At 57.8% G+C, this 25,775-nt stretch overlaps 2 protein-coding genes across 6 annotated transcripts in view; one reads left to right on the plus strand and one right to left on the minus strand.

The window, feature by feature from the left end:
• Window positions 1-528: 528 nt before the first annotated feature.
• Window positions 529-9,149, plus strand: CD74 (CD74 molecule). The gene is made up of 9 exons (XM_027606088.2): window positions 529-807; window positions 4,376-4,548; window positions 4,755-4,834; window positions 5,377-5,439; window positions 6,124-6,219; window positions 6,547-6,631; window positions 7,612-7,803; window positions 8,235-8,297; window positions 8,556-9,149. Exons 1-9 carry the CDS (start codon window positions 731-733, stop codon window positions 8,564-8,566), a joined length of 840 nt encoding a protein of 279 aa, XP_027461889.1. The 5' UTR covers window positions 529-730; the 3' UTR covers window positions 8,567-9,149.
• Window positions 9,150-10,242: 1,093 nt separating this feature from the next.
• The window catches only part of TCOF1 (treacle ribosome biogenesis factor 1), a 37,533-nt gene continuing 22,000 nt past the window's right edge, over window positions 10,243-25,775 (minus strand). The window contains exons 17-27 of one of the 5 annotated variants that reach the window (XM_027606864.2): window positions 25,412-25,522; window positions 20,974-21,160; window positions 19,138-19,271; window positions 17,444-17,557; window positions 16,854-17,076; window positions 16,107-16,189; window positions 15,432-15,612; window positions 13,037-13,585; window positions 12,159-12,256; window positions 11,442-11,485; window positions 10,243-10,769 (exon numbers count right to left, since the gene is read on the minus strand). In XM_027606864.2, coding sequence (XP_027462665.2) covers window positions 11,459-11,485; window positions 12,159-12,256; window positions 13,037-13,585; window positions 15,432-15,612; window positions 16,107-16,189; window positions 16,854-17,076; window positions 17,444-17,557; window positions 19,138-19,271; window positions 20,974-21,160; window positions 25,412-25,522 — 1,707 coding nt within the window. In that variant the 3' untranslated portion in view covers window positions 10,243-10,769; window positions 11,442-11,458. The remainder of the gene's footprint in view (window positions 10,770-11,441; window positions 11,486-12,158; window positions 12,257-13,036; window positions 13,586-15,431; window positions 15,613-16,106; window positions 16,190-16,853; window positions 17,077-17,443; window positions 17,558-19,137; window positions 19,272-20,973; window positions 21,161-25,411; window positions 25,523-25,775) is intronic. The other 4 variants (XM_027606862.2, XM_027606861.2, XM_027606863.2 and 1 more) reach the window with 4 other exon arrangements.

A 25,775-nucleotide genomic window follows, 5' to 3' on the forward strand; every position in this document is an offset into this window, starting at 1 on the left:
CTTGGATGCATGATCCTATGCGAGCACATAGCCTCTCAAAGCCTCAGCGTCCCTACCTATAAATGGAAATAATAAAATAAAACAGGCCTCAAAGGGTCACTATAGAGATTCAATGAAACAAAGCATGTAAAACAATTAGCACGGTGCCTGGCACAAAGGAAGGCTTAGTAAGTGGCAGCAAATGTTAGTACCAGAGCCTTAGAACCATGGACTCAGGTTCATAAAATGCCCAAGTTAGAAGGGAGCATGGGGAACACTGAGCGTATCATTCCTCACCCCACCCCCGACGTTCTGCGCCCACTTTTCAGTGGGGAAGCAGGGGAGACAAAGGCATTTTCTCTGTCCAAAGTGATTTTCCGTCTAGGGAGTGAATGTTTGCCTGTTTCTTGCAATATCCAAAGTGCCTTATGATTCCAAAGGTCTGCCCAGAAACAAGTGATGAGGGCCCTGAGTAGCCAATGGAAGTATACTGGCCTTTCTACCTGTCTGGGGAGCCCCCGCCTCCCCATCCTGTCCTGTTAAAGGCAGCTTTGCCCAAGTGGGGGTATTTCCAGCTTTGTGGTTTTCACTTCCACTTTTACCAGGTGGGCGGAGTGGCCTCCGGTGGACAAATCAGATTCCTCCTCAGCTCCAACTTCAAGAGGTAAGCCGGGGCTCAGGGTCCCAGACACCCAGGCGGCGGCAGCAGCAGCAGAAGCAGGAAGTGTGGGGAAGACCAGAGGCCAGAACCATGGAAGACCAGCGCGACCTCATCTCCAACCATGAGCAGCTGCCCATGCTGGGCCAACGCCCCGGCGCTCCAGAGAGGTATGTGTGAGCTGCAGGAGAGAGCACACAAATCCTGGACCACACAGACGTGCCTGGGTGCCATGGGAGGAGCACGAGACAGGGAGCCACGGGAGGGATGGATTCAGGCCCTGCCTCTGGGTGATTTTGAGCAGGTCTCTGGCCTGATCTGGGCTTCTGTCCTCCCTCCAATAAAATGAGGGAGCTTCTCCAGGGCAGGGGTCTTAAATTTCTTTGTATGATACACTTCTGTCCTCAAAAATCATAAGAGAGCCCTGGATTCTCCCCCTAGACTTACACACAATATCAGGGGCTTCCCAGACCCCCTGAAGCTAGACTGCGAATCCTAGGTTAGAAACCTTGGACTAGATTTGGAAAATGTTATGGATCCTAGATGGAGAAACTGAGTTTCTCAGAGAGGATGGTAGAAGCTGCTCATCACAGTGGAGTTTCTCCCTAATCACCACGGATAGGTGAATGTGTTTGTATCAGGGAAGTGTGAGTAGATGGACGCATCTGCCATTACAGGAGGGATTGAGAGATGCTGGGAGGAGTCAGGAAAAGGCAAGGGTGGGGGCTCTGGCTAAATTTTTAGAAGGGATTGAAGGTTCATGTGGGTCATGCCCTGCCTGTGTCCCTCTCCCTTTCAGCAAGGGGCCAGCACAGCCATCCAGGAGGACCCCGGGACCCCTTTCCCAGGCCCAGAATTGTCTCATCCAGGTGTTTCCCTGGGGAAAAAAAAAAAGAAAAGAAAAGAAACAGGGTTAGAATGTGGCTACCCCATAGCCCCACTCTCCCCAATCTTCAAAAAGTAATTTGCAAATTGGGGCGATCGGCTGGCTCAGTCAGTAGAGCATGAGACTCTTGATCTCAGGGTTGTGGGTTTGAGCCCCATGTGGGATGTAGAGATGACTTAAAAATCTTAAAAAAAAAAAAAAGTAATTTGCAAATTATAGAAACTCAGGGCAGTGATGTCAGCTGTTGCCAGGCAGAAAGAGGTTTGGGAGAGACACTTAGAGATGTCATGAGGAACTGCATTCTGCAGGACCAGATATAGACCATCAGAGCATTCCTGTGAAAACCCCAAGGAATCCCAGGGCTCGGAGGGCTGACTCTCCTGTGAGGGCTAGATTCTGGTCCAGGTTCTGCTGCTGTCACATATGACTTGGACAAATTGCTACTTCTTTCTGGGTCTCAGTAATAATAAAAACAATGACACTAGCCATGATAATAGTTCCCGTTCACTGACTACCTGTCACCAGTCCTCAGCCAGGGTTAGTAATTCCTATGATTAGTTACCCAACCCTAACTCTCACAGTAGCCCTATATAAGTCCGGTACTTTTATCATCCCCATTTTTACATAAGAGAAAATTGAGGCTTTGTTAGCAGCTTACTGAAGTTATCACAGGTGGTGAGTATTGGAGTGAGCTACTTAGAATTTGAATCCAGGACTAGCCTGACTTCAAAATGTGAGCCCACTCTACGATCTGGCCTCCTTCTAGAAGCAGGATTTGCAGAGAGGGCAGGAAGGGCCACGCAGTGAGTTGCAGACCTAGTGCGAGCTCAGTGTACAGAGAGGGTGCCCCCTCCTCAAATCCTTGCCTGACTCTCCTTTTAGTTCAGGGACTGCTTCTAAAACTGGCCCTGGTGTGTGCTCAGTCCATTCTAGCCTTGAGCCTGTTTCTCATACCCCTTTGTGAACACTTCTGCTTCGCAACATTTGTATCATGGTTCCTGCTAGTTCTGGTTGGCTCCTGACTTCAGCCAATTATTATTATTATTTTTCATTCAAGAAGGAGGCCGTGGAAAGGAGGAAATGAGGAGAGAGGTGGCAAGAGTTGGCAGTCATCCAGAACCAGGGGACCCACATTCAAGGGGCAAAAAGAGGAAGGAAACCAGACGCTAAAGTTAACTATTAACTCCCTTGAGAGTAGTACTCAGTGCTAACTGTGTACCTAGGTATGGAGCCAAGAGCTTTACCCTCATGATCTTATTTTATATAACAACCCTTTGAGTAGTTGTTCCTACTTCAGGTTACTCGGAGGGGTTGACTTACCCCAGCTCCCTGACCTAAGGGGGTGGCAGAGCCAGGATTCCACTCCAGGTCTCATCTCCAATATGACTCTGTAGATTCTTAGGCATTATGAGAAACTGAGGTTCAGAGAAGGTATAGTGGAAGGTAGAACTGGGACCTGATTGGGGTTGCAGAGGGGTGAGCATGTAGATAATGAACTGGAGAGCTTGAACCCAGGCAAGACCCGGGCTTGGGTGGATGTTCACAGAAGCCAGGCTACCCCTGTTCCTGGAGAAGGCCAAGAAGTGGTACTTGTTTTCCCTTCCTGTCTGGTCTCCTCCTTTTCCCCACGCGGGGTTTTTGCTTTCTCCTAACAGAACAACAATCTTTTGGCCTGGACCTTGGCCCAGAACATGCAGAGGACTGGCAAGCAGAGAGCCAATAAGAATGAGCTGTGTGTGTGATGTCATGAGTTACTAGGCAGAAGGGTCTCCTGGAGTTTCCTAAACTGTCCTTGTTGGTTCCTGGAGTAGGCAGAGTGTAGTCTCATGACGACAGTTTCTAGTGGGGTTCTGGTAGTCCCACCCCCGGGGTGAGGTGGGAGGAAACAGGCCAGGAACTGTCAGGGTCCTGGGGCAGGATCCTTACATTCCCTAAGCTGTGACATATTCATGTGCCCTCAAAACCGTAACCGAGGCCAACAACTCCAAGAACTACCTGAGGTCTGGCCACCCCTCCCTGTGCAGCCAACTCGTTTAGAGAATGTGAGACATTGTCCCAGTCACACAGGCTCAGGCACCATACTCCTACTGAAACCCCGCCCGGGTTGGGAGTACCATCTGAAATACTTGCGTGGTCACAGTCAGATTTTGCTTCAAAGAAGAAAACCACCAAATCCTAGAATTGCTGAGGTGAGAGGCACCCACATGACAGGCCCGGAGAATGGCAGAGACTTGCTCAAAGACACGGGGAGCTTGGGGTGAGGGTGTGTCCCCAGAGGGAGTGGTGCCCGACTCTGCTCCAGTCTGACATCATCCACTGTCCCCAGCCTGCTCCTAAAATGTCAAGGCCTCACTTCTCGTTTTCAGGTGGGCCACATGCTCTGCTGCCCAGGGCCCACTTCCTTCCCTTTTCTCTGATTTCACTGCAAGGGTTGGGGAGGTAGGGGGCTGAAACGTGTTCCCCTTGAGGGCAGTCCTGATGCTCAGGAGACCCCCCTGGCAGAAAGAACCCGGGGAGACCCTCCGTGTCAAGCCCTTGTAGCACAGGTGGGACGAGGCCCAGGAAGGACAAGGCACTCATCTCTGGCTCTTCCCCACTCATCCTAGGTCCAGGGGCAGCGCTAGGGTTTCTGCTCAGGACTGTAGGGAGCAGCAGTGGTTAGAATTGTGGGGCTGGGGGAACGTCTTCGAGCTGTGTGTCCATAGGCACTTGTTGTTTATGTGTGCGTGTTCGGGATAGCTGAGGGGGTGGAGGAGCCGACGGAAACGGGGGGCATCCCCCTGCTCTCAGTCAGCCCTTGGGGCAGCCACGTCTGTGGACCCTCCTCTGACCTACCTCCTGCCCCCCAACAGCAAGTGCAGCCAAGGAGCTATGTACACAGGCTTTTCTGTCCTGGTGGCTCTGCTCCTGGCTGGCCAGGCCACCACTGCCTACTTCCTGTACCAGCAGCAGGGCCGGCTGGACAAGCTGACGGTCACCTCCCAGAACCTGCAGCTGGAGAACCTGCGCATGAAGCTCCCCAAGCGTGCGTCCCCCACCTCCATCCCGACCTCCCCCACCCCACCATCCTTCCCTCGAGACCCCATCCCTGCACCCAGCTGGGCCCACTCTCTTCTCCCTCGGGTCTGGGATTCCAGCCCCTCCTCACTGGGTTGATCTTGGTCCCCAATCCGAGTGCTCTCTTCCCTGGGCACTGGGGCCACACTCATACTGTACCTCCTGTCCCCACAGCATCCAAGCCTTTGAACAAGATGAAGGTCGCTGCCCCCATGATGATGCAGGCGCTGCCCATGCCAGGCCTGCTCCAGGGGGTAAGGACAACCGGAGGGCGGTGGAACGGGGAGGTGTCATCTAGCCTGGATGGAGGGTGAAGGCCAGGGGAGGATGGCTGAGCCAGGAAAAGCCCAGCTCGGCGGGGGGCGGGGAGGACAGGGCCTGCCTTAGGAAGAAGAGAGCTCCCAGGGGTCGGGGAGGAAGGAGCCTCTTGGGGCCATCCCTGGGATGTTTACAAAATGCTTCTCGTTTCCCAGAGCATCTCACGGCCCCCTCCCTTCTCAAAGCCCTTGATGTCCTCTATGGGTAATGTTTCTGTCCTAAAACAATCTGCTGTCCACGAAGCCCTGGGCAGGAAAGCTGATGCAGATTTGACCACTAAGGATGTTGACGCAGTAAGGGAAAGTGACTGGCTTGAGCTCTCCTACTTGGGCTCCTACTCCGAGGTGGCAGAGATGGGCCTGTTCCTGTTGAGCAGCTGAACTCTGGACTCCTACCAAGACCCGGAGCCGCTGGCTCTGTTGCAGGGCCCCTCCTCTGTGGGCCGGTACTGGTAACCCCTGTTTCTTTCCTTCCACAGCCCATGCAGAACGCCACCAAGTACGGCAACATGACACAGGACCACGTGATGCACGTGCTTCTGGTGAGTGGGACGCCATGGGTGGCCCTGCCTGCCCACCCATGGTTCCCGCGACACCACACTCCAAGGCCTGCACAATTCCGCCCTCACCAGATTAGCGAAAGAATGCCAATGTGGCCCTTAACTGTCATATGTAGTCTAGCCCTGCCATCTGCTTGAGGGTTTGAGATGGAGAATCTGAGGCCCAAAGCCCGGAAGTGACTAGCTCAAGATGCCCATTTTCCCTTCCCAAGTTTCTGCTGTGTGTCTACTCCGCACCAGGAGCTGTGCAAGGCTCTGGGCTCACACTGGGAAGCAATCAGACTCTGCTTCCAACCCCACAGGGGTCCCAGGCTGATGTGGGAGATAGACAAGTGACCAGGTGATGAGGGACATGCAGAGGAAAGCAGTAGAGGACCCAACTGAGTGGGGGGGAGGGCAGGGGTGTTGATGAGGGGAGATCTGGAGGATGAGTAGGAGTCTGCAAGGAATGGAAGACTGGGGGTTATGGGTAGAAGCGGGCCTGGAACCTGGGTCTCCGAACTCCCAGCCCTAGGATCACATAGCCATGCAGGTGGAAGGCCCTTGCTGCCTCCCCCCTCCTTGGCTCCATTATGGCAGAGGTGCAGGGAAAGGCGGATTGCACATTTCACCTTGCCTGCCAGAGAGCTCTTTTTAGACCTTCCTTCCTGCCTTGCTACCCCACAGGAGACTGACCCCCTGAAGGTGTACCCGAAGCTGAAGGGGAACTTCCTAGAGAACCTGAAACACCTTAAGAGCACCATGGGGCCCCTGGATTGGAAGGTCAGCAGCTTCCCCTGCGCCGGCCCCCTCTCATCCCTGACATCTAGGACAGGGCTGGGAGAAGGTGCTGTAGGGCTGGGTCGGGGAAGCTATCCTCAGGAGGCTGGAGGTGGTGCACCGGCGCCAACAAAGCCACCGACATGAAGAGGGCTCGGAGTTGAGGAACCACCTCGACCAAACCCTATGGGTCTCTAAGAGGGAGCCTGGCTGCAGCTGGGCTCTGGGGTGTTGGGTCCCTCTTGGACCCTCCATGTCTGTCCCCAGGGGCAAAGTCAGGCAGGGCTGGAGGGGGCTGTGGAGCCTGACCCCTTGCCTCTATCCCATTAGGTCTTCGAGAGCTGGATGTATCAGTGGCTCCTGTTTGAAATGAGCAAGAACTCCCTGGAGAATAAGCCCGAGGTTCCACTAAAAGGTATGAGGAGCAGGAGCCTTGGGATGCCAGGGCTTCTGGAAGCTCCCTCAGGGCTCTCTGGGAGCTGCAGTGGGACTGCCCCAGCCTCTCTCAACTCTCACTCCTGTCGCTCCTGCCTGTTGCTTCTGGGCTTGGCTGCTCCCCCTCAGCACTCCCTTTAGAGGCTGACCTCCCTTGTGGAGGCTGGCACTGCACACGTGGGGCCTGGAGACAAGGACCCGACCCATCCCAGGTGTCATCACAGTGACCTTCTCCATTCAACCCCACGCAGCTTCGAGTGAGGGGGCTGGGCAGGGCTCAGGACCCCACCTGCTGAGGGACCTCCCCGAGCTCACACGGCCGGTACACGCCGGACAGGAGGACCTTGGGGTTTTTCCATCTGGGGGACAATGTATGCTAGGATTTTCAGCCCTAAAGCCTCAAAGAGGGCCATGTCTTCCTCCTGGCACTAATTTGCCACACAACTTTGGGCAAATGTCTTCCCTCTAGGCTTCAGTTTGGGGAGTGGAAGATCAGGGGCCCAGCCCATCCCACCAGAGGCCTCCGATTTTCTCAACATAGAGTCATAGAAAGCACCTTCGATGCCAGGGTGACCAACTCCCAGCTGATGTTTGAATCCCTCTACCACATCCTCAAAGCAAGCCCCATTTGTACCTGGATAACTCCAGTAACAGAGGCTCAGACTTACCAAGATGCCCATTGCTTTTCCCTAGAAATAAGAATCACAGGTGCAATTCCAAACTTCAATAGACATTGAGTGTCAGAAGAAACCGCGTTCTGGGATAAGCTTACTTCCACTTTGATCTCACACCTTGTTGGTCCAGGCCTTAGTTTCCCCACCTGTGCCAGGGGTAGAGTGAGCACAGCCCCGTGGGCAGAAGGCATTAGGCCCACGGCAGCGGTATGTGGATGTCTGGTTCTGCCGAGATTCTGGCCCAGGGCTTGCTCACTCACTGTCTTCACCACGCCTGTCGCTTCAGTACCGACCAAGTGCCAGGAGGAGGTCAGCCGCATCCCCGCCGTCCACCCTGGCACGTTCAGGCCCCAGTGTGATGAGAACGGCCACTATAAGCCGCTCCAGTGCTATGGGAGCACCGGCTATTGCTGGTGCGTCTTCCCCAACGGCACCGAGGTCCCCCACACCAGGAGCCACGGGCACCGTAACTGCAGTGGTAAGCAGTGCCTACGTGGCCAGGGAGTGTCAAAGAAGCAGAAGGACCCAGAAGGCCCTCCTGGCACATGTGGGGCAGCCCCTCAGCCACTCCTTCATCCACCTACCCATGCAGTCATCTGTCCATCGGTCCTCTCCTTACATCCACTCATCTGCTCACGCATCTGTCCTTCCTTCCTCCATCTGCGACGCTCACGCAGCCAGGCACCGCCCACGGTGCATCCAGGAGTCCTACAGGCCCACCCATCTCATGTCATCGTTCCTTCCCTTGGCCTGCCCCGAGCACACCTTAGTGCTGCCATCCAGCCAGAGTCCCGTCTCCACCAGGCATGAGGCCGGTGGCCAGGCTGGGAGGAATGACCCCAGCCTCTCGCCAATGGGTATGGGAGGCTGGACTGCCAAGTGACACGTGGCCTTGCTGTTCCCTTGCAGAGCCACTGGACATGGAAGACCTGTCATCCGGGCTGGGCCTGACCAAGCAGGACCTGGGCCAAGGTAAGGGCCCCTGCAGGGGTCATCCGGGCCCCAGCAGCTTATCCCCCGAGGGGCTGAATCCCTCACGGGCCCTCCGGCGCAGCATGACTCCGGGCCATTCTCCAACCTCCCCGGGACATCCATTTCACACCCGAGGACCACTACTAGGGGCTGTGGGGGTGGAGAGTCCTCAACTGCCCTGAGATCCCAGGGTGCTGGGAAGGGGCAGGGCCAACAGGTGACCCCCCCACCCTAACCTGCGGCTTCTCTTCTCTGTAGTGGGCATATGAGACAAGCAGACGCAGATGCCGGCACGCAGCCCGCCCCGCATGGCCTCTGCCTCCTTGCTCCTCTCCACCCCCAGCCCTAGCCCCCCTCCTTCCCTTACACACTGTCTCCCACTCTGCGCCTCCTTCCACGACACCCTGGCACCTGGCTCTCCATCAGCCTTAGACACAAGTCACGTCAGAGAACACGGAATGTAATGATGCAGGAGGGTCCTGCTGCCTCACCCCTCATCCATCAGCAGGAACGCAGGGCCCAAGGGGGTAGACCAGGAGCTAGGCTGACCCCCATTTCAGCCTCCAACATGGAGCACCAAGATCCAGGCCCACAGACAAGATGGAAGGCACAGGGCGAGGGGACAGTGCTCCCCCACATTAACCCAACACGTTAGCTGTTCCTGCCCTTTCGGCCTTGCCTTTCTAGCCTACCTAGCTGCGGGGAGGAGCCACCCTTCCCCTCTCCAGCAGCACTGCCCCCGGGAAGAACCAGCCTCTCCACAACCCCCGCCCTCTTCCCTCCGTGCGGCCAAGCTTGTCACTGGCCCTCAGGGCCGCAGCTCTGTGAGAATAAAAGGTAGTAAGTAGAACACTTCTGGCTCCTGACTGTTGTTGGGATCTGGCTCGTGGACCCCAAGGAGGTACCCGAGACCTTGAATCCAGTGGCGTGGGTGGGAGGACACAGCCCAGCAAAGCCCAGCCCCAGATGCCTGTGGGGCCCGGCCGGGCTGTGCGGAGTGCGCTCTTTGGACGCAGGCAGGCTCGGTTGCCGTGGGGACACACAAGCACACTCTACTTCCAAAAAGAAAGAGGCTCTTGCCCAGAATCGTTTAAGTACCAGTTCCTCCCGTTCTCATTCCTCTACTAAGAACAGCGTGAGTGTGAGGACGGACGGCAGTGGCACAGGCCCCGGTGTCGGGACTGCCAGGAAGCGGGGAGCTGTGGGGAACCAGGGGCTCACGCCCTACGTAGACCCGTTCTAGACCACCACACTAAGCAGGAGAGAGAAGCTAATACGGGGCAGGGGCCCGAGTGAAGGGTACAGCGGATGCCAACCCGGGCCTCCAAGACCTCCAGCCCAGCGCTCTCCTTCGCCACATGGCCTCTTACTCTCACTGGCAGGAGGCTCAGCGCACTGGAGAGAAAGCTCCGTGTCATCTGGGGCTCCACGCAGCTCTGGGCGATGGCACTCACCACATTCTGGAGATTTGGCACCCAGACAGGTCTTTGGAGTTCGTACATTTCTTGCCTGCACCATCCTAAAACCTTCCTTATCTGGACACGAGGGCGACTCAATCCTAACTGCTTTTCCTGCTCCTACTCTGCCCGCGGGACCTATTCTCTACCAGGCACATCAAGAGGGCCTGCCTCCAGCTCACACCCCAACTTCAAAAGGAGGCTCGTGAAGTCATTCCCCACCAGCCCTCTTCCATTTCCTGCCTCTGGATGTTTGCCAGGCCCTAACCAACCAGCCGTGACGATGCACGAGGTCCCCCTTAGCGGAGATGCCACTTCCTCCGGGAAGCCTTCCCCATGCTGACTCAGCACCTGGGGCACTTCGCAGGGTCTTGTTCTCTGGCGACCTGTCTGTTCCACTCACCACAGCGTCCCAGAGCTTGATGTGTAGCCAAGAACAAATCCTGAGCGGGATTTGGTCACCTCCAAGCGTTAGCCAGGCTGTCCCTTCCAAGAATAAGTCAAATGCAAAACATTTGTCCCGGATGCGCTGGGAACTCGCACCTTTCCTTCAAGCCTTTTATTTTCTGAGTTGATACAAAAAACCACACACAAAACAGGGAAAAACTGACAGAGGACAAAGCCTCAGCATCAGCCAGAGACCAGAGACGTAGAAGGAGCTGCAGGCTGGGCCTTGCTAGGTCTGCAGGAACAAGAGATGGAAAGTCCCGAGGCCTCTGGCCCTGTTGGGTTTGAAGGGGGAGGGGCAGGTCACTTAAAAAAATATATATATACTGTACACGTCTATCTGAAGCATTCTGTGTCAGGGCAGAAGTCAGACGCGAAGCTGGTGAGCTCAAGTCACTTCTCCTCCTCCTCGGACCAGCCTCTCTGCAGGGCTCACTAGCTCGGCCAGCACGGGCTCTGCGGCTGGCTGGCTTCTTCTGGGGAGGGAGGGAAGTTAAAGATTCAATTCCAACCCATGGTGGCCAGAGGGCAGAGGCATGGGGCTGGTCACCACTTGGCTAGGAAATCCCTGGGGGAAGGAAACATATCCAGATATAAGATTTCCCGACCTTTTTCTCCAAAGAGAAGAAAATAAAATCAAAGCCTGGTGTCTCTGACGCAGGGGAGGAGCTTTAACCACAGCGGGCACTTTAGTGCAGACCGTGTCCCAGGAACGGGGCTGAGCACTTTAGCGCTCCATGCTTAATCCTCAACGCCAGGCAGGCAGGCTCTGTGTGCCCCCCCCTCATTTCCAGGGGGCTGGTGGCTGCTGGGGTCCCATCAGCCCCTTCACCACCACCCGGAAAGCACAGCTCCATCGGGGTGGCTTATTATGAGGAAACCATCTTCTTCCCCATGAGGAATGCCCTCAAATGACAAGATCACAAGGAAGAGGAAGTGGGCAGTGGTGGGAAGAGACCGAGCTGTACTTGACCTCGAGCCTCATTCTCCTCTACAAAGAGGCACTATCCCAGTGCCCGCACCCAGAGAGTGCTGTGTTGGTCACGGCCATCATTATTCTGGACCCTTCTGACTCTGCAGCTCTGATTTCTGGCATCGCCTCACTGGCCCCACTGACCTTGAGGGACAGAACCACTTTCTCCAGCCCCTGCTCCTTCCCCCTGCTTGGCCCCTGCAACCAGGCCAGACGCTAGAGTTACCCTCCTACCCTCACCAGGGACCCCCCGGCCAGGAAGCGTACCTGTTGCCGTGTGCCCCTCAGACAGTCTGCTCTGCTGTCTTCTTCTGTGAGGAGAAAAGGACGAGAGGCTCCTGTACCTGAAGCAGCTCCGCACCCCCCCCATGCCGCCCCCCACCCCCCGGAGCAGAAGTGATGGTTCTCTCCTGAGGACTTGTAGCTCCCCCACCCGGAACAGATATTGGGTACACAGGGATCCCCAAGGGCAGGGCTGGGGCCCCATCTGCCCAGGAAGGAGCCCGGGACACTGAAGCCAACAGATGCTCAGCTTTGAGAACTGCCCCCTGCTCCGGTGATCAGCCTCTGGAACCCATAAAGCAGAGGGGACACCCTGCCAGCTGGGGTACATACATCCCAGGGAATGCCTCCTCTCACCTCAGCCTACCTGGCTAGCCTCCCTGCCCCCCACCTCAGGGCTCTCCTTCACCCATCCCAAGAACATCCTTCTACCTCACAAAGACGGGGCCACTGCCATGGCTGCACACACACAGGCCGTGTCCCTCCCTCAGGGTGGCCCCTGCCCTCCACCCATCTGCGCCAGCTTGTCACAATTCACGAGGCCCCAACCGCTGGACCCTGAGAATGGCTCGGGGGCAGGGAGCAGGTCTGGCCTGCCCGACCCGCACTCTGACACACACAGGATGGGGCTGGTCACATCCACCCTGGGGACCGGGTTTCCGTCCTTCTTCTGGCTGGAGACCCCTCAGGAACACACGCTACCTTTTTCTTCTTTTTCTTCTGGAATGGTGAGTCAGGGTCTTTGGTTGAGGTCTTTTTTACTTTCTTCTTCTTTTCCTTTTTCTCCTTGTCTTTTCTTTCTAAGGAAAGAAAGTAAACCCCCTAAGTAACAGAAGCACGGGGGGGGGGGGGTCAATGTCAAGAGACAGGGCTGGTCTCAAGGGATCCTAGAACCACTCCTCCAACGCCAGCTCCCCAGTTCTCCCCACACTCCGGGGACCCATCGAAACACAGGCCCCAGGCCTCTGTGACCACCTGCCCTGGCCCAAGAGCCCATCCACGGACCATCTGGACTACTATTTCTAACTCACTTTTTAAGACTTCCACACATTTTAAAAAGTGACATTCAAGGGACAGACAGGGCTGGATGAAAGGAGGTTCTGCGGCACGCAGTCTGGCACAGAGCTTGGGAAGGGCCAGCTGCCGTGAGCTCTGAGGGAACCTTCTCTCTAGGTGCCTGGGCCGCGGAAGCAGGACGCTGAGGTGCGCGGGACAACTGGCCACCCGCCGTGAGCTCTGAGGGAACCTTCTCTCTAGGTGCCTGGGCCGCGGAAGCAGGACGCTGAGGTGCGCGGGACAACTGGCCACCCGCCGTGAGCGAGCACCGGTGGCCCGTGAGCAGGCCGCACCGTGCAGCTGCATCTCCCCGGATCCCCGGCAGGTCAGCCCAGGAGCTCCGCGACCCAGCTCTGGCTCTGCCACCACCGCCCCACCCCACCCCCCGCCCCCGGCCCCCCGCAAACCAGTCTGCAGCCTTTCCCTTCTGTGCCCGCTGGGCGCCCGCCCCCACGGCACGCTGACCGGAGGCTCTCAGCATGGGCCCCGAAGCCTGCTCCGGGCTGCAGCGGCCAGCCACTTACTCTTGTCGGATTTCTTCTTCTCCTTCTTGCTCTTTGGGTTGCCTTGGTCTCCACCCTCAACCTTCAGTGTCCCTGGCTCCCCTTCCGGCTTTTCCTTGGCCCCCTGGGAGCCAGGAGACCCCTTCTCCTTCTTCTCCTTGATGTCACCACTCGCTCCGTCTCTCTTGGCTTTCCCCTTGGGAGTCCTGAGGGCCTTATCTGGCGAGCCAGCACCCTCCCCACCTCCCCCGGCCACCAGCTGCTTCTTCTTCTTGCTCTTGGGGGCTCTGGCGGCCGTCTGGTCCCCCGACAGCTTCCGCTTGCGGCCCACCCGGCCCTTCCTGCTGCTCTCCTTGGCGGCATCCGCGGCCTTCTTCCTCTCCTGCTCCAGCAGCTCCGTCAGGACCTTCACCACTGAGGCCTGGACCCGGGCCTCGTTCAGGGGCCAGGGCTCACTCAGGAGGCGCCGGCTGATGTCGCTCTGCAGTGCCAGCATGGAGGCCTGGGGGCTTTCGGCCTCCTTCTTGGGCTTCCGGGGCTTCTGAGGCATGGGATTAGCCTCTCTTCTGCCTGTGGACAGAGAACATGGGGTCATGGATCGGGAGAGACAGCAAACAGGCTCACCCTGAAGCTGCAGGGTGCGGCCTACTCACGTATAAGCCAAAGGGGGGGCGTGGTCTAGGGACACAGGTGACCTCCTCGGACAAGGTACAGACAGGGAAAGGGGGCCCAGAAGTCACTCTGCCCCATTGCCTGGCTCACACCTTTCCAGCCGTTTCTAACTTAGCTCTTTTGTCTCCTTGCACTCGAGTCAGGTTGGAGATGGAAAAAGACTCCAGAATCTTAAGGATGGGGAGTGAACTCTGCCAACAAAATGAGAGATCAGACAGGAGGGGACGGGATTGTCCAGTCAGAGGCCCAGAGCTGGGAGGTAAGGGACTTGGCTTCCAGCTGTGCCCACCGCCAGCATGCTGGGGGACCGTGCTCCTCCCTTGGCCTCGGTCTCCCCATTTGTAAAATAAGGGCTCAGATAAATGGTGAGGCCTCTATTCTAAGGCCGACTCATGATAAAAGCTGGTCAGGGAACAAGGCAGCCTAGCGGGTGACGGGCATGGTGTATATGCACGTGGTGGCTGACGAGGCAGGTTTGCTGCCTGCCAGAGCGACTTCTCGTGCCTTTGTTTAGAATTTTCCACGCCTCTGCTCTCCTTTGATAATTGTGTGTTGACTACACGTGTGAAAAAACCTGTCCACAGTCCCCTCTAAAATGTCTCCCTGTCGCACCCACCTCTCACAAAGAACAGTGGGGCAAACAGTGAGCAATGGCTCTTCTGCTGACCCAGCAGCGGTGAGCTGCAGCTAAGGCCAAGGCTGGGGTACTGGGGGGAGGGAGGGCGGCATTAGCAGTGTCCCACTGCTGCCCCTGACTTCCCAGGTGACTCGGCAGGTTTGCACTCATTCTGGGCCTCACAGACACAACCGTGCCTACACGCTGGCTCTGAGAGGCGCCCCGTGGCTCGGCCCGGCTCCCCGTCACGGGGCTGGGGCCTGTTGCCTGCAGCATGCAGTGGGCCCAGGACAGGAGCCCAGGGGAGGCGCAGACGGCAGGCTGAGCAGGGGTCGGTGCGGGGGGCGGGGTGGTCCCAGGACAGACGGAGGCCCAATTCAGTTGTTTGGTGCTTCTTGGCAAGGGCAGGGGTTGGCTGGAGAGGGAAGCTGAGGAGGTTTGCGCCGGCAACCTCCCTCCCCGCAGCCCACGTCTCTGCTTCCTGTCTACAAACACCCTAGAACACCACAGCTGGGGAATGCCTAGAGCTGTCCCAGGCGTGCCCATCAAAGCTACCTGTCCCTCAGCACTGGCAATGCCCCAGGCTGGGTGACCTCAGCAACTCCAGTCTGCCCTCCAAACACCTTGTGACAATTGTTTGTGTGCGCCACGCCCTGACACTCACTGGATGGATCTACTCTGCCCTGTGTGGTTGAGACACAGAGGCCCAGGGTGGCTAGGGTCCTGTCTGAGGCTTTACAAGTCAGACCATCACCTGGGGTCTCTGCCATCTGCTAGAGGATTCGCCAGAAATGGCTCCTGCCTTCTGTCTGAACTGCCCTCAGTTCCCACACCCCACACCATGAGTCCATTTGTTAGGAAGCAAAGGCAATGGGGACAGTTAGAGAAAGCCAAGGCCGCTCTAAGGCAGGGATCACCCAACCAGATGCACCAGCATCCCACAGAGCTGGAAAACCCAACTTCCAGGCCATCCCAGGTCCTAAGAGCCAGACACCCGGATGTGGGGCACCAGGCCTTGCTTGGAGAGGCCCTTGTGACAGACAGGACCATACTGGTAGGACTGTTCCTGAGGCCCACTGCCTTGTCCCTCCGTGTCCCACTGTCTCTCTCCTGTGGCCCTTGACTCACTTGTTTTAGGGGATACGGTGCCTGCTACATGTTGGCGCTCCACTTCCTGCTTGCCGTCTGGGGCATCTTTGGTGGCGGAAGTAGAGGAAGCCGAGGGGTTGAGGTCTGGCCTAGCAGTGGCCTTTGAAGCCTGGGAATTGGCCAGAGTCGGCCCAGGGGTCACATAACCTGAGAGGAGAGACTGCAGAAACCCAGTGTGAACGAGACCGGAACCCCGCCCCACCCTTGAGTGCAGAGCCTACTGTGAGGAAGCCGTCCCAGGAGCCCCTGAGAGCGGGCCAGCCCTCTCGGGCCTGGCGTGGGGCACACTAGCCCTTTGTATGAACCTCCTACACTATTTTAATTAATACAGATTTTCCTCAGTCGCATTTAAAAAGACAATCTCCCACTACTAACGCGAATGGAAAATCACTAGCACTTGCCGTGTACAGAAGATAACCTTAGAGAAATCCCATCTGTTCCAAAGTGTCTTTTTTTTTCTGGGACTCATCTAAAATCCGGGCAAGCCTTTCCTACAGGCTCTAGGAGTCCATACTCATGGCTCTATGCTGAAACAGAGCCCCACGGGGAGAGACGGGCCCCCGCTGTGGCCGACGGCCTCGGCCTAACACTGCAGCAGGCCTCCAGCGCCTGCCCGAACGGCCCCCAAGGGGCCAGTCCCGCCCTCACCATTACCTGAGAGGGCGCCACCACCTCGTCCTCACTGGACTCCGCTGTGGTCTCCTCCACCAAGGTCTCCGTTGTGGAGGGGGCTGGACCTACGGGGGGGGGGGGGGGGCGGGCAGAGGCCAGCTGTCGGGAGGCCCTGGGATGGTCTGAGCCTTCCGCTGGTCCCTCCTGCCCAAGGCTTTACCTGCTCCCACGACTTCCTCCCAGCTCAATGGCTATTCGCAGCCTTCTAAGCAAAACATCTCAATGCCAAAACCTTCCATTCTAATTCCTGAGGCCCGACTTCTGCTTCCCTGCTTTTCTTTTTTTTTAAAGGTGTTATTTGTCAGAAAGCGTGCACACGCACAAGCAGAGGGAGTGGCAGGAAGAGGGAGAAGCAGTCTCCCTGCTGAGCAAGGAGCCCGATGAGGTCCTGGGATCACAACCTGAGCCGAAGGCAGATGCTTAACCGCCTGAACCACCCAGGTGCCCCATTCTGTGTGGGAAGCATGACCCCAGGACTTTGGGGGGCCAGTTATGGGAGCCTGAGAGTAAAAAGCTGGCAGTCAAACAGCAGGGCTGGAAGGTCTTTGGTATCATTTGGCCCAACCTCCTCGTGGGGTTGTACAGGTGGGAAACTGAGGTCCAGCATGGGGTGACTGGGCCCAGGCTGCAGAGCAGGTGGAGATACAGTGCCGAGGCCTGAGACTCGTGCTCCATCAGGCTGCCACTCCCCTGCTCTGGGCCCACCTAGCCTTCTCCTGGGACCCTCACCTAGCCTGGGGGCCGAGGGAGCCATCTGAGGCCCGGCAGCATCTTCCTCGCTCCCTGAAGAGCTGCCGCTGCTGTCATCACTGTCATTGGAGGTGTCAGAGGCCTTGGCTTTGGCACATCTGGCAGGAGTGGCTGTGGCCCGTTGGACTGCAGGAACCTCAGGCTTTCTGAGCTTGTTGGTCCCCTTGGCCTGCACAGGGAGTGTTCCCAGAGCACCGTCAACCTAATTTGGTAAAAAAAAAAAAAAAAAAAGAGAGAGAGAGAGAACAGAAAAAAAAAATGAAGGGAAATAAACTTGGTGCTTACGGAACACCCCAGTTACCTCAGGGCTAGGCGTCTGTTAGCTGCTCTGCACCCGGGCCTCACTCAGCCCTCCCACAAACGCTGAGCTGGGCAGCAGAGGTTGGGGGGCGCGGGTGGTGTGGGTTAGAGATGTGTGCATGCTACAGTCACAGGGCGGGTAAACGCTGGCGCTGGGACTTGGGCCCCTCCCTGGGCCCTCCCTTCAATGGTCTGTCATCTTTGCTCACTGTCCCCTCCAGGGTGGGGCCTAGCCCCCCCCCCCACCACCACCAGGCTCCCCGGCTCACCCCACTGGAAGACGGGGTCCCAGCAGCAGGAGGCTGGGCCTCACTGGCTTTCTGGGCAAGGACCTTCAGGGCGGCCTGGGTCAGAGGGAGGCGAGCAGGGCTCCTCTTTGTCACCTGTGGACAGCCACAGGCAGCCCTGAGACTCGCAGGTCCTCGGGATGCCATCTGTGCCAGGCCCTGGTCAGATCCTGGCTGGGGTTGGAGGGGACCTCTATCTGCACAAGGAGCCATGGGGCTGGAGAAGGGGACTGAGGGCGAGTCAAGGGGGTAATGCCAGCATCGGGGCAGAAAACAGGGCCAGGCTTCAGGTTATCAGCTGATCATACTGTTCTCAGTGGATCCAAAGACAGCTTTTAGCCCAGGGGAGGGAAGCTGCTCGGGTCCCACCTGAGGCCCCCCGACTCAATCTGAGCTTGCACTTGGGAAAAGTCTCTAGCCTGGTGGCTGCAACAACCTCCTCAAAGGTGTCCCTGGTGCCACTCCTGCTTCCCACATCCGCCCCTAGTCAGGGAGACAGAACTGGAAAAGAGCTGGGCTGGGCAGGCACCGCCCCCCAACCCCCCCAGTCTCTGCTGCTGGGCGGCCCTCACCACAGCCTGTTCGGCCTGGCTCCTCTCGCCTTATTGCTTCCCCCAGCTCTCCCGCCCAAGTGCTTCCCCAGAGGGTCCCAGTCTGGGTTCCTTCCCCTGGCTGGAGTACTCCCTGGCTCGCCCTGGCGTGGCTGCTTCTCTAGCCTCGGTATCGCCTCCCTGGAGAGGCTGCTCTTTCCTGCCCACCCTTCCTAAAGCAGCTCACTTCATTATTCTCTCGTTTAGACTCAGTTTCTTTCAAAGTACCCACCAATTGGTGAGTACTTTACTTTTTGGCTTCCTTGTTTCATGGCCCATGAGACCCTCCCGGCTGTCTGCCTGGTGCGGACAGATGCTCAGCACCATCTGCTGGCCGAATGGAGGCAGGCTGCCGGGTGCCGTGACCACAGCACAGCTACCCAGCTCCCATGCTCCCAGGAAGCTTCTCTTGGGCTGTAGCTCGTGCTGAGCCCCTCTGGGCTAGGGGTGCCCAGCTCCCTCCTGCCCTCTTCGAAGAGAGGGGTGGGGTGCAATGGGATGGGAAAACTAGCCCACATGGCCCAGGAGCAGGGTGAGGAGTGAGGAGACCTGGGTTCTGGCCCTGCCTAATTCTGGACAGGCCTCAACGGTCTTGAGGGACAGCGCTCAGCTCTGTCGTTCGCACAATGAGTCGCTAACTCCACCCTGCTCAGGCTGTAGATTTAGGCAAAGACCCAACAGAAATGCACTGAAAATGGTGAAGCCAGGAAGTCACCATTATCCACACTAAGACAGGCAAGGTTTGTTCACAGCATTTCCAAACGGGGAGGGAAAAAGCAAACAAACCAAAAGCGCAACCACGTTGGAACAGCTGCCGAGGGGCGCGCGGAGCCACAGCGTGGCTCTACCCGGGGGCCACACTCCCAGACTACTCTTCCTTACAGCTCAGAGGCATCTGGGAGCCTGGTCGGGGCTGCAGCCAAGCCAGGGAAGGTGCGTGGCTGTGAGGGGGCGGCTCCTTGGGGGCGGGGGGTGTGTGGAGGAGAGCGACGGCAGCCCCACCCAGCAGCATGTATGGGGGTGGGGAGGGCGGGGGGGGTCCCCTCGCCCCTGCAGGCCCACATGGCCCTCCCTTGCCTGCCGTACCTGAGCACCAGGCGCCTCCTGTTTCTTGCCTTCTGACACCCGACCGGACGCCTCCCTGCTGCCGGCCCCAACAGTGCTGGCTCTGGCAGTTGGCCTTGGGTGGGCCGTGAGCACAGCTGCTTTGGTTCTACTGGCTGAAACGGAGCGGGATGGGGTGCAAGTCAGGGCACACGTGGAGCAATCCCCAATTATCAGCCCTTCCTGGGGATGTGGCCCAGTGCTCACGGCATTTGCAGCAGAAGCCTGTTTAATGTCCTCCCCGAGGGCGCCTGGGTGGCTCAGTCGTTGAGCGTCTGCCTTCGCTCAGGTCATGATCCCGGGGTCCTGGGATTGAGTCCCGCATCGGGCTCCCTGCTTGGTGGGGAGTCTGCTTCTCCCTCTGTCCCCGAATCCCTGGCTCATGCTCTCTCTTCTCACAAAAATAAATAAAATTAAAAAACCAAACACCATCCCTGAGCCTCGCAGGCAGGAGCCGTCACTAGCTCTGTGTCACGAGCTCAGGGGAACCACAGAACTGCTGTGACCGCAGGCTTTCTCCCCGGCCCCTCCCCACACCTCAGTCTTCGATGCTGCCGCCCCTCAGCTGGCCAGGCCACTACTTTGAGCAATGGTGGGGAGCACAGCTACCAAATGGGACTCTGTGCCTTTAGAAGACTTTTTTTTTTTTTTTTTTTAAGATTTTATTTATTTACTTGCCAGAACAGAGAGGGAGAGAGAGAGAGCACAAGTAGGGGAGTGGCCGGCAGGCAGAGGGAGAAGCAGACTCCCTGCTGAGCAAGGAGCCCGATGTGGGGCCCGATCCCAGGATCCCGGGATCATGACGTGAGCCGAAGGCAGACGCTTTAATCGAATGAGCCACCCAGGGGTCCCTACAAGAGTCTTCATTAAGAGTATCACGGTCATTTGCAAAGGCTCAGTTCCGTGTGCTCACTGTAGCACTGTTCGTGATAACCCCAAAGCCCCCAAACAAAGCCGGTCGCTTCCTCCAGCATGGCACTGCCCACATAAACTATGCTAAGCCCACCCAAAGGACAGCTCTGTGGCCAGCAGGACTCACACGGTAAATACGTAATGTCACAGTCCGTCAGGTAAAAATCAGAGCACGCGTGCACGCTATGACTCACTAAACACACGCACAGCTGAGGTTTCTGCAGTTTCGGTAAAGTTAACAGTTCTAAAACGCCAGTAATTATTCCAGACAGCGGGATTACGGTGTCAGTTTTTTCTCCTGTGCTATTCTGTATTTAATGAGCCCACCAAAACCAGGTCTTATTATTATGCTCACAGAGTGTCACAACAACGTTAGCTATTTTCCTGATGGCAACGGGAGTACCAGAGATTCTCAGAAGTCAAAAGAAACCCCAGATAGGGTCCTGTCTCCCACTGACAGATGGAACCCTTGCCTACGATGTCTGTACATGCCACCAGGACCGCGAGGCTCACTACCACCTCACAGCCCTCTCCCCGTTCAGGCAGTCAGTTGCTACAAAGCTCTCCCTTAGATTACGTAGGAACCTGCTGTCTGCAGCTTCCAGCCACTGGCATGGGTACCACCCTTTGGAGCTGGCACAGAGAAGTCCCGGCAAATGTGGTCTCCGGAGATGGAGACCAGAGCTAGTTCCTTGTCAGGACGAACCAATGTCAGGGGCAGAGACCTGGCTCCAAGCCCCTCTGGGCAAACAACTGTGTGCTGTGTGACTCAGCCGGCAGCCTCTCCCCTTGGGCCGCAGGTAGCTGTGTGTGTGCTGTGTGCGCGTGTGTGCCCGGTGGCCTCTGCCAGGCCAGCTTGGCGGTGGCGGCACGGGAGTCAGCCCTGCGTAGCGGGCCTGTGCTCACCAGGAGTGGAGCACTGCGTGGCGGGGATAACATCCTCATCCTCACTCTCGGAGGAGGAGCTCCTGGCTGTGCTCGCCGAGGCCCGGACCTTCCTCGGGCTGTTTGCCGCCGGGGCTTGTGTGGTGGTAGCAGCCGGGCCAGCTGGACTACGATTAGGGTCGACAAAAATCAGAGGGGGTTTAATCACCTTGAAAAACAAAAACAAAACATACCCCCCCAGTGATTAAAGGTTTGGCCAGGCAAAGGGGAGGCTGGGTGGGGGTCCAGAGCGCTCAGGGCAGCCGGGCAGGCGGAGGCCATTCCGGCCACCCACAGCACTCTCCGCGCGCCGCCCCCGCCCATGCACCTGCTAAGACCCACACAGCACCTAACAGCCCCCAGGAGCCCCTGAGGTCAGCGGTACTGGCTCCACTGTACAGCTGGGAAAACTAGAAGTCCAGAGAGGGGAGAAAAGTGGCCAAGGCTGCACAGCTTACTGACTGTAGAGCTGGGGCCAGAAGAGCCAATTCAGCCTTCTTTCCTCTGGCTGACTTCAGGGCCAGACAGACGCTGGCCAAGCCAGGTGCTCCAAGCAGCATGCCCCTCAGCTGCCCGGCTGTCACCCACAATCCTCCTGGGGAGCTGTGCATAGCCGAGTTGCCCCCACCCCAGACACGCTGGTGCAGCCTCCTGAGCTGTGGCCCAGGGCGCAACGACCTGACTCCACGCTGACCCCATGTCTTCAGCAAACAAACCGCACAGGGGAAAAGCCAAGGTGAAGACTTAAGGGACCCAATGCAGTGTGTGGCCCTGTGTGAATTCTTATCCGAACACACCAGATGTAGAGACTATCGTTCATGAGACAATCTGGGAAGTGGGGATGCCGAGCGCGCAGGCCAGTTTCTCAGGAGTGATACTGTATGGTGGCCGTCCTCTCATCAAAGAAAGGAACCCAGGGGTGCTGGGGAAGGAGTGCAGGGTTTTCATGAAGCAAGCCTGGTCACGAGTGCAGATCCACTGAGGCTGGTGAAGGCATGTGGGGGTTCTGCACGCCGTTCTATCTTGGGGCAGGCTGTACAGCTTCCAGTGAGGCAGTAAAAGAGAGAGAGAGAGTGGCCGCTCCCTGGGGCCCTGCGAACCAGGCGGGGTCACAGCTCTGGTGGACATGTCCGCCGTACACAAGGGCACCCTCACACACATGGAGCCTGCACCTGCCATCCCCAGAGGTCAGACTCGGTCTAAGTTCCACGCCCTCTCTTGCCTGGAGGGGAAACAGGACAGCAGGAGGAGGCAGCCCGAGGCCAAGGTCTGGGACCCTGTCTCGCCCACCACCCCACCCCGCCCACCTCCGGGGCCCAGGGGGGCCCAGGGCGCGGTGGGAGAGGCATCCTGAGAAGTCAAGCAGAGAGGTGCCTGCCCAAGGGTGGGAGTTCTGCTGGGCTGCGGCCCTTCCCACCCTTGCCAAACAGCCTCCCCCGCGGCTGCTCTGATCTGCCACTTCCAGAGCCTGCCTTCCCACATGATGAAAGAGAGAAGGATGGGAAGTGGGAGAAGGCTTACAGTTGGGGGGGGGGGGGGGAATCTATATATATGTGAGAAGACAGAAGAACAGATTGTCGGGGACGAAGAGAGGCACCGAACCCACCGAGGCAAACAATAGCGTCTGGGATGTTAAAAGCAGCTCAGCAGCAAAAGCTTCCTCCTCCCTGTTCCACCTGCCCACACGGCCTCGGCACCGGGGGCGGTGCAGGGGGCCTGGCACTCGAGGGCAGGGACACGAGGGGCCCGGGGCTGAGCCCTGGACACAACAACAGTGCAGCAGTGGCATCGGATCGTTCAAAAGGTGGGCCGTCCGACCCAGGGATATGGGGAAACCCACCTCTGACCCCACTCCTGCCAGACCTCACCATGTGGTGAGGCCCCTGAGCTTCGAGGGCCTGTTTCCCACCTGTTGAAAAGGCTATTAGTAATCCCAGCCTGGGCTCGCTCACCAGAGGGGCTCTGATGCACTCTGAAAACCGCAAAGCACGGCACACAGAGGTGACAAAGCCTCACGGGAAGCTGACGCAGCCTGGACACTTGGCTGGGCCTCCCTGTCGGTGCCAGGCCGCGAGGGCCCAGAGGGAATGTGGGGATGCCCTTCCTGCTGCAGAACCAAACCTGGGGGCCCGCCGTCACAGCTGGGCTCACCAACTCTGCCCTCATTCCAGTCTGGGGCTGAGTGGGGCTGGGGGGCTGACCAGCCCAGGCTGTTAACTCTGGGGTAAGGGACAGAGCTGAGAAGGCACCCAAGAGCCCCTCGCAGGACTGCCTGGGGCCTAGTTAACAGGTCCCGGGCCAGCCCTACCCAAAAGGGCTGGGAAATCCCCCTCCAGGCTGGGCCTGCAGCCTCGTGGTTCACCAGCCCCCAAGGAATGTCACCCCACGGGTTGAGAAGGCAAGTGGCCTCACCCAGGGTGACCAGCAAACTGTGCCAGAGCTGGACTGGAAGTCTGCTCTCCAGGGACCAGACAGGAGCTCCTTCCAGGACCAACCATGCTAGGGCTCCGACTTAACACCCTAATTTAGCTCCTTACGGGTCTTCTTCTCTGACTCTACCTGAAACATTGAGGGCAGGGCTTAGGTCTTTTTAATACGGCACTGACCCCAGCAAAGACCCTGGCCTGGGGTTAATAATGCCAGCAACAGGGCAGAGCCACAGACCACCCTCCCTGAAGTCGATCTCAGAGAAAGAGGCTGGGGTCCATCCTTGTAGGCGGGGAGACTGAGGCACAGCGAGGGAGCCTGGGAATGGAGCCACGATCGCCCCTGCCCCCCAGCCTGAGGCTCTGCCCACCACTCTGGCATTGAACCCTTTTCTCCACTGATAGGCTAATAATAAAAACAGAGTGAAACTTGTCAGTAGGGAAGTACTTGACAAATGCATAATAGTAATAATAATCATAATTAGTGAGCTAGGGATGAAGGAGCTCAAAATCCCCCAGCAGGGAGGAGAGGCTGCAGCTTCCTCAGGCTGCACCGCTCCTAGGGAAATGCACAAAATGCCAACTTTTTTCCTGCTTCTTCTTTAATAGGGACTCCAGAATCTTCAGGACTAACGTACCAATTAAATGGTTCAACTTAAGCATGATGTTCATTTTAATTGTGTTAGTCCGCCCCCACAACGCAGGGCGAGGCGGCCCCCTCCCTCCCAGCTGTCCCGATCCTGCTCAGACAAGGAGACGGCCTCCTAAGGGTGCCTGGACCGCCAGAGGGCAAGGCCCGGGCCACCCTCCCCTTTCCCTGGAGAGAGGACAGCGCAGTGCTGGCCCGTGGGCACCGTATGCACAGCCTGGGTTCAAACGCCAGGTCTGTCCCCTTGTTCCTGGCCGTGGGATGCCAGGGCAGGTCACTCAACTTCTCTGAGCCTCACTTGTTCCTCCTTCAAATGGGAATAAAAGAACCTACCTTCAGAGGGCTGTTGTGGGGACTGAGCAGGATAACGAAGTACGGGGTTTGTGACATGGAAAGTGACCGATAACGTTAGGTGTAGCTGTTCATCAGGACTTTTGTCGCCTGCACTACGGAGCAGAGAACGGCAGCGAGCACCCCACCCCATCACCGAGGGTGGCACGCAGCACCAGCCACTGACCTCACTGGTGGACCGATCAGCACGCGGTAGGTATATGAGGGAGGTGGTTAAGCAGACGGTCTGGGAATTATAGGACTCTAGGGACCCCGAGAGGACCTGGCAGAGGCGTCCAGCCACCTGGGGCTACAGGACAAAGGGCACTGCTACCTGCTGGAAAGGCTGGGGCTCACACAGAAACCTGGACTCAGCAAGCTGGGGAGATAAGGTGGGCCTGGTCCCAACCTTAGGGGGAGTCTGGGGAGGCCACGGGTGCAGCAGAGCACGTGAACGCGTGCCATGGGTGCCGGAGTGAGGTCCCGGACATGTCCGCTGGATTCCAACAAGCCCCGCAGGGAAGGCTCCCGGTCCCAAACAGCAAGCGGGATGTATTGGGAGCCAGGGGACCAGCATCCGGCCCTGCCTTGTCTTCTCATGGGTCATGAGAATTTGGGGAATGGACTTCAACTCACTGGGCTTTGATTCCTGATGCATCAAATGGGCCACAGCATGTGCCCTCCCGCAGGAACAGGCACTCCCATCAGGCAGTGCGTTGTGCAGGAATGCAGGAGGGAGGACCACTACCCTGCCTGCTTCCAGGACAGATATCTGGGCCTCAGGGTGGTCATGGAACTGGCAGCTGGGAGAGCCAGTACTGACCCTCCACCATTTGGCTGTGAAGCCTGGATGCTCAGTGATGCCCCACTGCCTACCTCCTGGGGTTACCGTGAAGATGAACGGCTCAACCAGGAGACCGTGAAGTGCTGTTTAAATGGCAAAGGTCTGCCCTCGCAACCCTCAGGGGCCTGCTGCCCTGAGTCTGCAGTGTCCCAAAGAGAAGGAAAGGCCTACCTGGCTGGCCGGCAGCTCCTCGTCGCTGCTCTCCGAGGAGCCCTCTGTGTTCTTCTCTGGGGGTGCTGGGGCCAGGGGCTTGCTTCTGGCAGCTTTGGAGTTACCCTCCTTCTGAGGGGACAAGCACATGGGTAGGGGACAGGGGGTGTTAGCTGAAGGGGAACACAACTGAGGGACCGGGGCAGGGAAACCATGGCCAGTGAGCAAGGATGCTCTCGTATGCTGGCTGTCCACGGGAGGCAGCACGGCCCCTTACTACATGCACAGGAGAACAGCTGCTGGCTTGGCATGCCCCCGGCCACTGGAAACACAGCCTTCCCCTCTGCTAATGCTCCCTCCAGAGCCGACTCTGAACTTGAAAGGG

Source organism: Zalophus californianus, chromosome 5, assembly GCF_009762305.2.
Source record: "Zalophus californianus isolate mZalCal1 chromosome 5, mZalCal1.pri.v2, whole genome shotgun sequence".
Classification (NCBI taxonomy): Eukaryota; Metazoa; Chordata; class Mammalia; order Carnivora; family Otariidae; genus Zalophus; species Zalophus californianus.